Here is a 17,163-nt window from a genome sequence, read left to right as displayed (position 1 = left end):
ATGATAGAAATTTTCTTCCTGCACTGTTCAATACAGTAGCCACTAGTTACATGTGGCTATTGAGCACTTGAAATGTGACTGATGCAACTGAGGGATTTAAATTTTATTGAATTTAAATTGATTTAAATATAAGTATCCTCATGTGGCTCAAGGCTACCATATTGGGCAGTACACAATTGTAGATGGTAGATCTTCACAACAATCGCCAGTGTATGTCAGACAGACTGAAATTTCATCTTTGTACTCATTTTGTAGTAAAAACAATTTTACTTCTCAACTGAAAAATGGGCTGTATGCCCAAAACATGTTGCTTAACAGGTGTTCAAAGCTCAGCACAGCCCCATTGTGGCTTCCTGCCTATGGCCATCCTAGAGTGAGGCACTGCCTATCCAGGCGACACCTCTTCTTCCATGCAGCCAGAGTGGTTTCTGAAAGGATCATTCAACTAGAAACAATTCACCTTGGGGCCAAAATGTGTTCTTCAGGAAAGGAAGATGTTAATAAAGTAGAGTTATAAGTGTAGGTTAGATTATGAAAACATTCTGTAAGGCAATAGGTAACAAAATGTAGCAGAAAGTGACCCTGCCAACAGCCAAGTGTCATTCAGCCGAAGAACTTTGATGCCAGTAAATCAAAGCCCTCTAGCAAAAATAGAAAAGGGAGTGACGCTGCCACCTGTCCCAGACTGAACTCTGGCCACTGTGTGAAAGGACCAAATACCAAGATGCTAGACACGGGCTTTCTTATCTAAGAGCAGCCTGCCGTGTGTGGATGTGGAAGTCTTTAGAGAGAATGCAGGAATATGCCAAGTGCTGTCACACGGAAGACATTATTTCTGGGCATATTTCTCCGCCTACCTCTGGAGACGATTAAGGGAGAGCAGCTGGCTTGGGACCACATCAGAGAGGGTATTTTCTAAGATTCCAGAAGTCCTTGCACTGCAGGAGCTCTGACATACCTAAAATAACAGAGATTACCCCAAAACTTTGCCTAGGGAAAGATCTCCACAATCCAGAATTAAGTATGTTCCTAAGATTACTTAGCCTGACTATTGCTGCTGGCTTCTGTATTACTCAGAGTTCTCCAGAGAAGAAGAATCATTAATATATATCCTGTTGACATATTTATTGCTAGTAAATATATCAATATATCATATATATGTCCTAGTGTATGTATCTTATTGATATATTGATGTTTATCCTAACAGATATCCTATTGATATATTTATGATGAGAGACTTATTAGGAGGGATTGGCTCACATACTTGTAGAGGCTGAGAAGTCTCACAATAAGCCACCTGCAATCTGGAGACCCAGCAAAGCCCATGATGTAGTTAAATCTGAGTGGGAGGCCAGAGAACCAGGGGAATGGATGATGTAATTCCCTCTCCAAAGACAGGAAAAGACTAATGTCTCAGCTTAAGGAGTCAGGCAGAGAAAGAGCAAATTCTCCCTTTCTTTTTCTGTTGTTCTATTGAGGCCCTGAATAGACTGGATGGTGCCCACCCACCCTGGGAATGGAATCTGCTTTGCTAAATCCACCAATTCAAATGTTAATGTCATGCGGAAGCACCCTCATGGACATGCCCAGAAATAATGTTTAGCCAAGTATCTGGGCACTTGGTGATCCAGTTAGAGTGGTATATAAAATTAACCATCTCAGCTTCCTTCTGTACTAATAAAGTTTCAGAGCCCTCAAAGGCCAAGTCTGTCTCACAGGAGTCAAAAACATAAAGTTGAGAAGATGCTGACTGCTGGTGTGGTCAGAGTGAAGAACAGGACACTATGGAGACAGATACCTGATTCAGAGCCCGTTTCCTGTGTGACAAATCGCTTACCTCCTCTGAACCTGCTCCCTGGCCCTGGCTGGGCTTCAGAATCCCCTGAGAAGCTATGCGAATCCTAAACGCTATTTCTGAATGACCTCCGAAATCAAAGTTGTGGGAGGCAGGGCACAGCAGCCTCCCTGTCTGCAAAGTTGCTGGGTGATTAACAGCTGGCTGGAGACTGCCCATTGCTGGCAGTTCAGCCTGAATCTAATCTAGGTTCTCATCACACTGACTTCACCACTGCCCTGATGTGCCTGGCCCACCTGGTAATAGGTGGCCTGCCCAGAGTCAGCACATTCTCATTTTCCCAGCCATCTTTACCTGTTTCCTTAATGGGCCTTGTCTCAGGAAGTCAGGGTGGCAGACTAAGATGCTCTGGGTACCATTTCCATCCCTTCCTACCATCTCCCTTTTTGGATTATTGGTCACAGCTCTAAAGTCCATGGTCTGGGAGGAAGAAGCAGCTTAGAGAACCGGAGACATAGAAGCTGCTTTGTGCCCACTTTTGACATGAACGATTCCTGTGTTTTCCCATAAACTTGAAGTTGACTATTGATTTGTGGTTTGAGATAATCACCATTTAATTTTTATCACATCAAAGTATCTTTCTGTTCCTAATTAGCTAAAGTTTTGTTTTTAATTTTAACTTTTATTATTCTAGTAAATCATAAAAAGTTGTGTATTTATCAAATAGCCTTCATAGCATTTATTGAAAGGATACAATTTTTTCTCCATTTGGCCCATGTAAGTGCTACTTCATACTGTTAGATGTCTTATATGAAACCGTCCTTGCATTCTGTATTTTCTACAGCAAATCCTATATCATGATAACAAATTATCCAAAATCAGTCTGGGATGTATATATGTTTCTCTCAGGTTGGGGATCAAGTCTATACTGGCTTCTTAATGGTGTCAGAATTCTTTTTTAATTTTTTATTTTTACACTGAAACTATAAATGAGAGTGGAATTGTCTGTTCTCTGAAAGTTTGAGGGAACTCAGAAGAAAAATTGTATGTACCTGTAAGCCTTTACAGGGCATTCGGGCGATACCCTTTGATAACTTTAAAATACTATCCCAAAGCTTTTAGTCTTTTCAGCTTATTTGCTAACATGAGTCAATTTTAGCCAAATTAATTTTTGTCAGAAAATCATGAGATTTTTCATTGATTGGCGTGGAATTCTACATTATGATTTTATATTTCCAAAGCCCTATTTTTTTTTTTTTTGAGACAGAGTCTCACTCTGTCTCCAGGCACCAGGCTGGGGTGCCGGGGTGCAATCTCAGCTCACTGCAACCTCTACTTCCCAGGTTCAAGCAATTCTCCTGCCTCAGCCCCCCAAGCAGCTGGGACTACAGGCACATGCCACCACACCCAGCTAATTTTTGTATTTTTTAGAAGAAACAGTTTTACCATGTTGGCCAGGATGGTCTCGATCTCTTGACCTCGTGATCCACCAGCCTTGGCCTTCCAAAGTGCTGGGATTACAGGCGAGAGCCACCACGCCCGGCCCTGAAGTTCTATTTTAATTCTATTTTTATTTCAGTTTCTCTATCATATTTGCCAAAGGTTGGGTCTGTGTAACCCTCCCCCAAATATTAGGTTGGTGCAAAAGTAAGTGCAGTTTTTGCCATTACTTTCAATGTCAAAAACCATTTATTGGCCATTACTTTCAAGGGCAAATAATAGAACAATTTATTTATTTATCTTGCTGTTTTTCTGGTTTATAATTCACGAATTGTTCTTTTCAGTTCTTCCTCCTATTTTTCTGAAGCTCTTTTTGTCTTTTTCTTTCTAAGATCTATGAATTGACTGCTTAATTCATGTCTTTATTCTATCTCGTTTAATAACGAATGCACCCAACGCTATGGGATTGTCCGAGTATAGCCTTTTTAACTTTGTAAATATTCCAAAAGAGGGGGATCAATATTTATTGAACATGTACTATGTCAGACACTGTGCTAAGTATTTCACATCCTTTATCATTTGTAAATGAAATGACTCATCCAGCTTTGCAAGGCTGTTGGGAGCCTTACCAGAGAAAATCCAGGAGCAAGGGACCCGCCCTCAGCAAGGGTTTGATGAATGACAGCCATTGCCTTGATTGCATTGTCATTAGATTCTCCCAACTGTTCTTACATTTTGTATTATTGTTCCCATTTTACACATGAGGAAACTGAGGCACAGCAAAGTAAAGGGAATTGCTCAAGGTCTCAAGGTCACCCAGGGAGAAATGTCAGAGGAGGATTCCACACCAGGTCTGTCTGAATGGGCTCTCCAAGCACCTCTACACTTGCTCTGGGGATCCCTGGAGGGAAACTAGCAGGACCTCAGGGAAGAACCGTAGCCAAGGTCAAGAAAATGAAGCAACGCCATCTTTGTTCCTGGTCTGAAAATGCCACAGTCTCCACCTCTTCTTCTTCTTTTTTTTTTTTTTTTTTTTTTTTTTGAGGCGGAGTTTCGCTCTTGTTACCCACGCTGGAGTGCAATGGCGCGATCTCGGCTCACCGCAACCTCTGCCTCCTGGGTTCAGGCAATTCTCCTGCCTCAGCCTCCTGAGTAGCTGGGATTACAGGCACATGCCACCGTGCCCAGCTAATTTTTTGTATTTCTAGTAGAGACGGGGTTTCACCATGTTAACCAGGATGGTCTCGATCTCTTGACCTTGTGATCCACTTCTTTACTTCCCACAAGTAGAGGTTCTTTGACAGCAGGCCTCCTTCGAGACCTTAAATCCCCTTTTTCAACAGAGAGAGGAGATAAGTAAAGGCTACTGAGGTGTCCTCCGCGGTTTTCACACCAGCCTCACTTGGAACCCTGCATGCAGCCAGAGCAGCTCAGGTCGTCCTTCCTTCTTTCTTGTGCTGGAGGAGATCCTCAAGTTCTGTCCACTATGGCTCTGGCAGATGGTCGGACCTGGTGTGAGGGCCTGGGCCCGAGAGTCCCCCCCACCCCTGGCATATGATGGGGTTGGTTAGTTGCGGAGAAAGCAGTAGGAGGAGTTTGGTAAATGATGCCTGCAGCCAGGCTCCTGTGTTTGCAAGTGAGCACACCTTCATTTGCCCCTTGGTGTGTGTCTCTTCCAGGAAACTTGGGCAGTTTATGAAGAGCTGGCAGGTTCTACAAGGTGCATGACTCTGTACAGGAATGGCTACTCAGCAAATGAATCCAATTCCAGTTTGCAGGCTCACTCTCTGCGGACTTATTGGTCAATGTGAAAAGAAATGATACAAGGACAAATTACCAAATTATGCAAATCTAGGAAGAGCTGCACAGAAGGGCAGCCGAGGCCATCGTGGCAGGTGCTAGTGGGGCAAGCCTAGAGGGCAGGCCAGTGCTGGGCAGGAGCCAGCCTGTGGCCCAGTATTCTCCCAGAGTACCCAGGGACCCCCTTTGGGAACTCTCACAATCGCAGTGCCTGCTGGCAGTTCCTCATATTCTTCCAAGATGTGGCAGCACTGGGGGAATCCCCCAGTACACGCTGGCAGTACTGGCTGGCAGGCACTTTGTGTGTTAGAGGTTAGGGAAGGACCGGTCACTGAGTGCCAGCTCCTCACACAAGGGAACTGGGGCCTTCCAGACCCAATCTGTGAGTTACCCAGGAGTGGGCAAAGAGCTGTCATGTGCATCGTGTGTCCCTTATAGCACATGGCTAGACTTAAACCTGGAGTCCAGAATACCTATGTTAATTTCTGAGAGATACCATTTCACAAAAGCTTTATTATGAAAGCTATAGTACTTTATTATGTTTATAAATATCTCCTCTAATAACTGTGTTATATTCATTTTTGATGGTTTATTTGCAACCTCTTAATAAAACACTGGCTTGTTGAGATGGAATGGCTATTTGATCCAAGGACTCGAAGCCCTTATTTACGTGATCTCTTTGGGTAGTATGCTAATTCATTTATGGCCTGTCTTGCCAGTTACATTTACATCCCTGTGATACCTGCTGCCTTCCTGATAGAATAAAGGCTGAAGAACTCGGGCAAACTTTTCTAACTTGGATTTTAAGCACCTATTTAAGAATTAACCTCTACCCTTGAAAGACAAAGTGAATGATGCCACTTTGGGATACAAAGGAATAAATGATCCTCATAGCTTTTCTCCCTCTTTCCTAAAGGATTTACCAGGGGGTGCTCCTCACTTCGTCCAGGATGGCATAAGCAGATTTGACATCCAACAAGGAGAAGCAGGTAAGAGTGCAACATCTTCCCTCCCTGCTCTGGTTAGGGAGGGGTGGAGGGTGCTGCCCACCCACAGAGTCCTGCCCACTGATGAGGGAGGATGGCCAGTTCCCTTGATGCTGCTGTGGATGGATTGCTCATGTCCAGTCCTGCAGCCTGCAATGAGGAGGGGAAAGGGAGACAGGAAAACGGAAAGCAAATATACACTGAGTTTCTGCAATGACCATGCAAGACACCTTGCACGGCTGCAGCAACTCCATTTTATATATGTGGAAATGGACAGTCTGAGAGGTAAAATAATTCCTTAATGTCACACACTCAGTAACAGAGTAAAGAATCCAGTGCTCGCTGATGGCTTCCCACCCCACCGGACAGCCCCAGAGCAAAGGAGCTGCTGAGTGCTGGAAGGCATGGACAGGGAAACAGGAGGGGCTGTCCCACACCTGGGACAGCCCAGGTGTGGCCAAGAGAAACCTCAGAAAGAGAAGCCTTGGAGTGCAGGGCAGAGCTGGCTGCAGAGTGGATAGGAGTTGGGAGACAGCAAAGACAACAACCCTTCTGAGAACACACTAAGCTTTCAAAATGTCAGCTTGCAAATGATAGGTCCTGTACTTGAACTTCACCTGGTAGAATCACCGTGCCTTGGACCAAGTCAATAGAGCCTGCCTGGCCACCAGCCAGTGATTCTCCTGTTAGGGTTTCACCTCACTGGAGAAGGGACCTCTCTGAGGTCATCTTTGTGGCTTCTGAACTGAACCCAGTGCCTGGCATGAAATGGCATTCAAAGACAAATTGATCATGTTAGGGGTGAAGGAGAAAGGACTCAAGGAGGGGAGAAGAGGACTTAAAGGGGCTTACAAGAACATCCAAGGAGAAATTCAAGGCCATGCATCCCTCATGGAGGAGAAGGAGAGAGCCTCTCCCTACTTCTGCACAAGGAGGGGCTGAGCTAATAGCAAAGAAAAACACAAATCAGTTTTCCTCAATTGTATAGAGCATTATTGCTGAAATTTGCTGTAACTATAGCTCTGAGCACCTCTGGCAAAAAGAGATTCAGAGGCCAGATATGCTGGCACACACCCGTAATCTCAGCACTTTGGGAGGCTGAGGCGGGTGCATCACTTTAGGTCAGGAGTTTGAGACCAGCCTGGACAACATGGTGAAACCCGGTCTCTACTAAAAATACAAAAATTAGCCAGATGTGGTGGCGTGCACCTGCAGTCCCAGCTACTCAGGAGGCTGAGGCAGGAGAATCGCTTGAACCCAGGAGGTGGAAAGTGCAGTGAGCTGAGATCGTGCCATTGCACTCCAGCCTGGGTGAAAGAGCAAGACTCTGTGAGCACCACCACCACCACCGCCTCTTATTTATCTTTCCTGGAGCCAGCCCCTGTGACTCCCTCTCTCAGTTCTCCTATCTCAGAGGGGAAAAAAAATGCATGATCCAGAAGGAACTGTGTGGCATTTGGTGGCAAGGACCTTTAAAATTATGGGACGGGGCTTCCAAATGTGTTCAGTCAGACTTTCCTGGCTTATCTCCCCTCACAGCTGACTGCTGGTTCCTGGCAGCACTGGGCTCCTTGACTCAGAACCCACAATACATGCGGAAGATCCTGATAGATGAAAGACAAAGCTTTTCACACCAGTATGCAGGGATTTTCCACTTCCGGGTACGTGTGCTCCTGCGATGCTGGTTGTAAGACGGGGTTCTCTGTGAGTACAGGAAAGGTGGGAGTCTTAAGTTTTCTCTTGGCCTGGCAGCCTGAGATGAAAGTGACAGTTGTGTTACCCTCCCTACATCCAAAAAAAAGGATTTGAGCTTGTAATCTGACAACACACAGGGAAGATGAGAGTTGAAATGTTTTCGTGTAAATAAAAAGAAATGACAGAAATGATTAGCAAAAGAGTCAATGATCGAGAACCCTGTAAGTAACAGCGAGTTTTTGTCTCTGTCTATTCCTGGGCCATATCGTGCTATTTTGATTAGAGTAGCTTTATAGAAAGCAGTAACATCTGGTAGGATAAGTTCTCCATCATTATTCGTTACCGTTTGCTCAAAAATATCTTGGTAATTCTTGCACATTTATTCTTCCATGAGAATTTTTAACTTACTTTGTCTATTTTTTTAAAAGCCACCTAATACAGAATACAGCAGCACTCAGTTTATGTATTAATTCAGAAAAATTACATTTTTATTATTTAAAGTTTTCGTTTCCAGAAACATGGGACACCTTTCTATTTATTAAGAACTAGTATTATGCCCTTCAGTAAAGTGTTATATTCATTTTGGTGCTCTATCCTTCTTGATAAATTCATTCTCAAACATTTTATAATTTTGTGGCTCATGTAAATGAGGTCTTTTCCCCCCTCATTTTGAAGTAGATGTTGCTAAAAAAGAGAAAAGCTACTACTTATTATATATTAAACTGCATCTAGCCACCTTAACAAATTCTTTTATTAGTTCTTAGTTCTTTAACAGAATCTGGGTTGGTTTAGCTATCTAATAACATTATCTGCAAAGAAGTCACTTTGTCTCTCCTTTTAAAATTTATAGAACTTACTTTACTCTCTTGTCTCGTTGTCACTTTAGCTAGAACCTCACAATTTTGAATGAGTGACAAGAGCCAAATCCTGCGTTCTCTTGATTTTAGTAATGCACTTTCTTAATTTATTCTTCTTTCAGTACATTCGAGTTGCTAAAAATGGTATGGAAATTTTTGTACCTGTATTATGCATAAAATTGGTGTCTAGTTTGTTATTTTTATCATGTTTAAGTTCCGCTAGCTTTTTAAAACAAACTAATTGAGCTCTACATACCTTGATTTGAAATAAGTCGAATAATGGAAGCTAATCATTAATTAAATGTTCTTTGAAAGTAAAATAGACAACAGTGAAATTACCTGAGCCTGCCTCCCTTTTAAATGTGATTCCTTTAATTCTTCCAATGTATTCAATAGCTATTGATCTGTTCAGGTCTCTTATTTCTACCTAAGTTCATTCTTAAAATTTATACTCAACTAGAAAAATCAACTGTTTCTTTGGTATTTTCAAATATATAGCCACCAAATTGCTTATATGAATCTCTGACAATTCATTTAACCTCTTGTAATCTGTGACCAAATCTACTTTCTCAATCTGTGCTTTATTTTTACTTTTCCTTTTTTTTTTATTTTTAATCTAATCAGTCTGTTGTGTGTGCATTTTATGTTTTTGTTTTTTAACAAATCAACTTTTGATTTTCATTAGTCTTTCTATTCTTTTCCTTTTGAGGTTTTGTTCTCTATATAACTAATTATTTCAATTCTATCTTTATTCCTTTATACTTTCTCCTAATTTTGTTGGTTTTTGTGATTTTCTGAAACTGCACACTTAATATTCTTAGTCTTTTTACTTTCCTCTGAGATGTGTAACTATAAGTTTTTATATAAAAAGTCTTACTTTGATTAATTTTTAAGGTAACGCATTTTTAGTTTTTGCATCTTTTTTCATTTGGGGATTGTCTCTTTAATGTTTATTTGATTTTCAAGAGATTAAGTTTTACCAGAGGTAATCTTTTAGTTGCTGAGTGTCTGTTTTATTATAATCGGAGAATATAATTTATTAACTGTCTACATTTGGGAAGATGAATAGTTTTATTTCTAGCCAAGTCCACAGCAGTTTTTATAAATGGCTCCTGGACACACAAGGACAATCTATATTATCCAGTGGTTGTGAGTTTTACATACTGAATCAAGCTTTGTGATTTGCTGTTGTGTTACCTCCCACTACGTCTTTCATCTTGACTTTCTTTTTGTCTGCTTGATTCATTAGATTATAAAGAGAAGTTCCTCCCATAGTTATTGTTTGGAGAATTCTTATGCTTTCAGGTGCTCTGGCTTTACACTTTTCCTGTTATATTCCTTGCCCGAAGGTTTATGATCCTGCTATCTTCTTATTGCAACAAAACTTGTACAATATCTCTATTTGTTACATTTAATGCTGTGGCCTTGGATTCCTCTTTACCTGATATTCCTGTTGCCACTTTAGCTTCCTATTATGTCAATTTCCTTGTAATATTTTTGTTCCTCTCTTTATTATTAATTTCATGTTCACTTTGTTAAAGGTGTGTTTCTCATAAACATATTTAAAACTCATCACCTACCACTGTTTCTCCCACCCTTCGTTTCTCCTTAAGATTATGGTTCTAATTAAACCTTTGTTAGATAGAATTTCCTTGAATCATTCCCTCAGAATTCATGAGAGGTTTTCCTTTGCTCTCACTTAAGAATGCTATTTCGGTTAGGTTTAGGATTCTTGGATCATATTTCTTTTCCTGAAAAGTCTGTAAACATTGTTTCATTGTCTTGTAGCTTCCAATGCTGCAGAAGAAAAATGTCATGTTAATCTATTCTCTGGACTTTGAATACTTCTTTGCATACATCATGGTCTCTCCAACTGCAGGTCTGTAAGAAGTGCACTCTCTCCTTGGGATTCAGAAATTTCTCTGGAATATATCTATATGTGCACCTGTTAAGAATTCAGTGATCTTTTTCAATCTGAAGACCTCCATCCTTCCACTCTACTAAGTTTCCCTCTGTCAATTCTGGGCCCTTCCTTTATCCTGTTCTCACCTCCTTACATTCAACTATTTGCATATTTGGTCTTCTGTCAGCCAGGTGATGCTACTGCTGCTGGTCCAAGGACCACACCAAGGAGTGAGCTAGAGGATCCAGGATTGAGCTGTGTCTCAGCTCATCCCAGAGCACCAGCACTGGTGGAACTACTCAGGTGGTTAAGACAACGCAAGGCTCAGGCAAGACACACTCTACCCTTTTGGGTGGTGAAGAAAGTCACACAGTTCCCCAGAAGCAGCTGCAGTGCACTGATCTCTGTAGATCTCTTCTCATTGCTGCAAGTTTGGGTGCTGCTCTCCAAAAGTTACTCAGTGCCCAGGCCACCTCAGATGCTTTGCTCCTAAAACACTCTGGTTTCCCTGTCAGATCACTGGGTGTTGGCAAAATGGCCTCCAGCATGGTTCTTGGAAGGTACAGATAGAATCCAAATGCCAGCCCTCCTCACCCAGAGGCATGGACCAGGAAATGCAGGTAGTGGCCTCATTTTTGACCACCAATCAGGCCCTTTTCATCCTCTCTGAGAGTGGCAAAGTTGCCTGATGTCCCCTTTGTATAGGCAAAGCAAGCTTGGTCAGCATTACTGGTGTGGGAAGATATGGGTAAGAGTTATTTTTAAGTTGAACTAACCAGAGAAGCTCATTGAAGCCAGAACTTACTCATTCTTAATGTCCTACTGTGTGCCAGGCATTGTCCTAGGTGCTGAACCAAATAGCCACTGAAAGAGTCTCTATTCTCATAACTGCAATCTTGTTTTCACAGTCTCATCTTTTGTGATCTTATCTGATCCTAATCACAACCTATTAGGGAGTTCTTACTCTTACCACCATTTGACAGATGAGAAAACTGTGTCCCAAAGAATTAAGTGTCTGGTTCAACATCTGTTGCTTGAGTAATAAGAGGCAAGACCAGCATTCAAGTACGGTTCCATCGACTGACTGCTGTCTACTATATGCTGCTATCCAATTAATCACAAAATCCAGATTGTCTTTTTGGCACTCTCTTCTGAGGATTGGGATTAGCTTCCCTCAGTGCTTCGGATGCATTTTGTGATCACCCTCCTGAAAACATCCCTGTTGCCTCTCAACCTCACTGCCGACACATCTTGCTGCTCACTGCAATAGGAACAGAAGTCTACAGCTGTGGAGGACCCGCCATAGTGCACAGCCTCATTAGCTACTATAAAAACATCTTTGCTCTGTCTTACTATCTGTTTCAATCTCCATCTCTGCTCTGAAACTGCATCCTCAGCTGAATGCAAGAGCCCAACATCTGGGACATCCAGCTGTGGAAAAGGCCATGTGGATGAGAGAGCCTATCCACCCAGCTTTCCATGGAGTCCACCTAGTGAAAAATTTGCCTTTGCCAAAGCTCACGGCTGAAGCCGGAAGCCCTCCTGCTTCTCCTACACAGGGGAGGCCAGTGAAGAGCATCCAAAAAGCTGGCTTTGTTATGAATTCTCCTCATTTGGCCATGTCCCCGGGTGAACCATTTAGAGTTGAATGCTAAAGATTAAAACAGTCTGTTTTGGAAAGGAACATCTGGTTCATTTGTGCTCTTAGCAGTAGCAACGCCAGCCAGTTTCCTTTCTGCTGCTATAATGGCAGGGCCAGCTTGATGGGAGAAGAGGAGGGCCGGAGGAAGGCTGTCACTGCTCAGTCCTCCTGAGCCATCCACGTCATTGTCTCTGGGCCTGTGCCCGCTGTCTGGGATACCTTCCCTGTCATCCTGCCAAGTTCTTAAATCCTGCCTGATCCCTCAAACCCTCGGCTCCCGCAGGCTCTGCCTCTCTCATGCTAGCCCTGCGCCTACCACTCCCCGCTGTTGGTAGTATTGCTTCCCTATTGCCATTTTGTGCACAAGAAGTACCTAGAGAGTCTCATGTGTGTCACTGATGCTCACAAAGGACTTGCCAAAGTGAGGCCAAAGTGAAGCTAGAACTCAAGTCTGCTTCTTCTCTGCCTATATCTTTTCAGACCAACTTGGTCTGTGACTCATTTCCTCCATCTGCCAGTGGAGGTGACATGCCTGTCTCCTGCCCAGCAACCTGGGCTGTGATTTTGTTCTGGATAGTTAGTTATTGCATTGTAGAGGCCATGTGGCAACTTTTGACTTAGGTTAGAGGATCCAGGAGCTCCCTCCTGCCTCAACTCTTGTAAAGCATATACTTGGCTCTCTTACAGTTCTGGCAATGTGGCCAGTGGGTGGAAGTGGTGATTGATGACCGCCTGCCCGTCCAGGGAAATCAATGCCTCTTTGTGCGTCCTCTCCACCACAGCCAAGAGTTTTGGCCCTGCCTGCTGGAGAAAGCCTATGCCAAGTAAGTACGACCCCACTGCCCAACAGCCCAGAGTTTCAGTGCTGGTCCCACCTACCCAGTGGCTCTCAGCAGCTCTCCTGAATGCAAACAATCCCCCTTGGAGCATTGCAGCCTTTGCCACCTGGCTGGGCATCCTCCATAAACAATGGCCACATGCAAAGGTCAGTGTTGGGGCCATCAAGAGGGTCCCACAGGCACACAGTGAAGGGTGGGCAGTGCAGGGGCTGGACAGAGAAATGCACTGACAATGATATTATTGCAAGGCTGGCATCAGGGCCCAAAGAAATATATTTGATAATATCATGGTCAAAGTCTGATGAGAGAGGAAACAATTCTGGCTCTCTGACTCACAGAAAGTCAGGCTGAGGCTATGTGGAGAAGGTGGCATTTGAGTGAGGCCTCAAAAGATGGGTAGGATTTCAACAAGGGGAAAGGGTATGGGTGGGAGGAGGCATCTCCAGCAATGGGAGTGACTAAAACAAAGGCATCATCGGGGTGGTCCAGGCAGTTGGGCACCTGGTACAGCTGCTTTGAGATGGCATCTATGTCTGGGGGTGGGGCAGGACATGTGCATTCTCTTCTGATCAAAATACCATGACTTAGGGACCGCCTTTGGGTGCTGACAAGCTTAAAACCGTATGCATATCCCAATTCATATGTTGTACTTAAATTTTTTGGGTTGCTTTTATTCAACAGATGTTTATTGAGCATTTAACCATATGCCAGGCACTGTGCTTGGCACTGGGACAGACGCTCTCAGGCTGACTCAAGTAGGATGTGTGCAGGACTGTGTGTATGGGGGCGGTGTACACGTGTGTGTGTGAGGAAGGGGGCACTGGCCTAAACACCCACACAGATGATAAAGATAGACTCAAACTTTCCATAATCAACACAATATAAACACAAAGAGTAATGACACATCCCTCTCCTGCTATGAGACTGCAACAGTTAGAATCCGGAGGATGCCAAGTGCTCTCCAGCATGTGGGGATCCAGGACCCTCAAATAGCATGGGAGGGAGTGTGCACCCAGGCAGCCTTCTGAAGGACAACCCAGCAATACTTAGCTTGGCTACACGCACATCTCACCCCAATAAGGGCACTCCTGGGAGCCTCTGGGAGACATACCTGAGGATGACTTGACTGCCATGAGGATAGTGTGGAGTGTCCATCACTGAGGTCAGTGGGTACAATGGGGTGGGCACACTCCATGGAGAGCCACACAGCAATCAGAAACCATAGATCCCACCTGTTTACTGTGACCAGGACACTCCTTAGACGCAGGGTCCTTGGGACCCCCTAGAAGTGCCCTTAGTAGGTGTGAGACGTGCATGTAGCCAAGACAAGTATTGTCAGATTGTCCTTCAGAGGCTGCCTGTGTACACACTCCCTCCTGTGCTGCTTGGGGGCTCCTGGATCCCCACATCCTGGTAAACACTTGGTGTTCTCCAGCTTCCTAACTTTTGCAAATGAGGTGACAGGCAGTGAGCAACCCCTTGCACAGTTATTTATGGAAATGGGAACTCTGTGCCCTGCAATTCTCGCTTCACAAGAACACATACAAACAAAAATTGCACATTAAGCATCCTGAAATGCTTTTCTTGGGGTACAGGAGAAAAAGAATGTGAATAAAAGGAAGGAAAGGGTCAGGCGCGGTGGCTCACGCCTGTAATCCCAGCACTTTGGGAAGCCAAGGCGGGCAAATCACGAGGTCAGGAGTTTGAGAGCAGCCTGACCAACATGGTGAAACTCTACTAAATATACAAAAATTAGTTGGGTATGGTGGCATGCACCTGTAATTCCGGCTACTCAGGAGGATCGCTTGAACCCGGGAGGCAGAGGTTGCAGTGAGCTGAGACTGCGCCATTGCACTCCAGGCTGTGTGACAGAGCAAGACTCCATCTCAAATAAAAGGGAAAAAGGAAGAAAAGAAAAAAGAGAGAAAGTTCGTGAAATAAAATGAAGCAAACAAAAGAAAAAAAAAAGCAAGAGCTTGCAGTAATATCATGGAGGGGGAAGGCAGGGCCCCTGGAAATAGGACAGGAAAGCACGCAGAGGCCCAGGGATGGGGACTCTCATGGGGCTGGCTCTCGGGGACTAGAGAAAGACCCTGGCATTGGTTTGGATGCGGCTGCTGTGGTCTCTGCTCTGCTCTACTTTGCTCCTGTCTGCAGCTGGCCTGCTCCTCCTCCTCCCACCCAGCCTCCTGTCTTTGTGGTGTATCTTCTTCTGGTGCCTCCTCACTCAGCCTTTTTCAGGACCTCACCTCCTCTGAACGCCTCATCAGGCCGCCCAGCCTCATGTCTCCGTCTTTACCTTCTGCCGCTTTCCACCCGATTCCCCGCCCAGTACCTGATTCTAATCCAGAGAGTCGGAGTCTTATTGGTCAAGCTTGGGTCAGGACCCCATCGGCCCAATCAGCCATGGCCTGGGTGAAGTAGCTACAAAAGGCAGGAGCTGGGGAGGGGACACTTGCCCTCAGAAGGGACTATGTGTGAGGCAAGCACTGCGAGGGGCGAGGGAAATGGCAGAGCTGGGGATCATTGCCAGCAGATGAAAGCAGAGAGGAACACACCCTTGAATAGAAAATGAGTAGAGAGCATCATAGATCCAGAAAATTCTGGAGACATCCTAACCAGCCTCTCAGCTGACAAATGGAAAAGCTGAGTCTCCGAATTGTGATGAGATGGCAGGTGCACCTAGTTCCACTGGGCCTGCTGGGTCTTTACTCACCTGGCCAGGGGATATCATGATCTCCCCCGTCCATTCCGCAGCCTTGCTGAGTGCAGTTCTGGGCCCTAGAGGTGGTGACAGCATCACAGTCCACCCCAGTCCCTGTCCTTCTGGAAGTCACAGTCCAAACAGTGAGGTGCCTCCACCTCTTTTTGTGCATTCTTTCTTTTTGAGGCACACTTGTGAAAACCTAAAGTTTTTGCTCATTTCAAATGTCAGGAAGAGGTGCTTATTAGCATTTGAGAACGAAGCCCAGATAACAGCCAAGGTTGTTGAACCAATCCACATGTTTGGGAGGTTAATTCACTTTTAAGCTACTTATGCAAACACTGCCATTATCTTTTCAATACGGATTCAGCCTTCATCTCTTCAGGGCCTCGTTTTATCCTTATGTAAAAAGGGGGAGACCAGTGGTTCCCTGGGAGAATTAGAAAACTTGCAGAATGAAATGATGACTTTGACCCCATTTTGTTAACAGATGACCTAAAGGCAATCATTCAGCTTGAAAAGAAATAGGAATGTAGACCTGGCATCCTCATTCCACTACTTAAAGATATCTAGCAGAGGATAAAATCTCTCCAACTATGAAAGCTGTTTAAAAGGTCCCCCATCCCTCACTGTCCAAAAAAAGGAAGCTCTAAAATGTGGGGGTGAATCATGTAGAATTACAGTATTTCAGAGCCAGAAGGGACATCTGTCAGCATCAAACCCCACCTTCTTTGAAAGCTGAAACTGAGTCTCAGTGAGGTGAAATGACTGGCCCGAGATCACTCTCAGATGAGGATGCGGTGAGCAGTTTTCCCTAGTCACTATTTCCCATGCCTTCCCCCCATCTCTGACACTGTCAGTCCTACAGGAAAAGGATTTATCTTTTTGCTGCTTATGGAGCTCAGCGTCTGGCATACGAGGACTACAGCCCAAATGCAGAGAGCCCATCTGTCCAGATGGAGAGGGACCTCTTCCCTCCAATGGTGCAGGCAACATCCCAGTGAACACATGGACTCCAAACTTTCTACTCCCCTTGCAGCTGGAGATTCTGGAAATTAATTGGTCAAGTCAAATGAAAACTGTATTTAGGAGTTTTGTTTTCACCAGAGGTCATGAAGTAGACGGAGATTGAGGGACGAGAGCTGGCAGGCTGCTTACCATCCTTTACAGAATCTCTGCAGCATCTCAGCATCCACTCCAGCTCTCTCTGAATTCTTCCGTCTGTCATATGATTGCCAGGCAGAAAGACATTTCCCCAAATGAGGCTGAAGCAGAGGGGTGGGGACAATGCTGTCTCAGAATTCCTGGTTCAGGTGACGAGGAATAGTGGCGGCTGCGGTGAACACAATTCTCTCTCTCTCTCTCCTTTCTATTTTCTGTCAGCAAAAGGGGCTAAGAATAGTTGCTGTGTTCCTGAAAGTCAGCAGGATCTGTAAGCTCATGTTTGGAATGCAGAAAGATAGCTCCTTGTCAAAACATCCAGCTGCTGCTGGGACAGGTTT

At 44.4% G+C, this 17,163-nt stretch overlaps 1 protein-coding gene across 8 annotated transcripts in view; it reads left to right on the top strand.

Annotated features, from left to right (window-relative positions):
• The window catches only part of CAPN13 (calpain 13), a 175,878-nt gene that overhangs the window by 113,020 nt on the left and 45,695 nt on the right, over positions 1 to 17,163 (top strand). For all 8 annotated transcript variants that reach the window (XM_074395684.1, XM_074395679.1, XM_074395681.1 and 5 more), the window contains 3 exons: positions 5,952 to 6,024; positions 7,561 to 7,682; positions 12,806 to 12,942. In XM_074395684.1, coding sequence (XP_074251785.1) covers positions 5,952 to 6,024; positions 7,561 to 7,682; positions 12,806 to 12,942 — 332 coding nt within the window. The remainder of the gene's footprint in view (positions 1 to 5,951; positions 6,025 to 7,560; positions 7,683 to 12,805; positions 12,943 to 17,163) is intronic.

Source organism: Saimiri boliviensis, chromosome 1 (assembly GCF_048565385.1).
Source record: "Saimiri boliviensis isolate mSaiBol1 chromosome 1, mSaiBol1.pri, whole genome shotgun sequence".
Taxonomy (NCBI): Eukaryota; Metazoa; Chordata; class Mammalia; order Primates; family Cebidae; genus Saimiri; species Saimiri boliviensis.
This window is presented reverse-complemented; position numbering and strand designations above follow the sequence as displayed.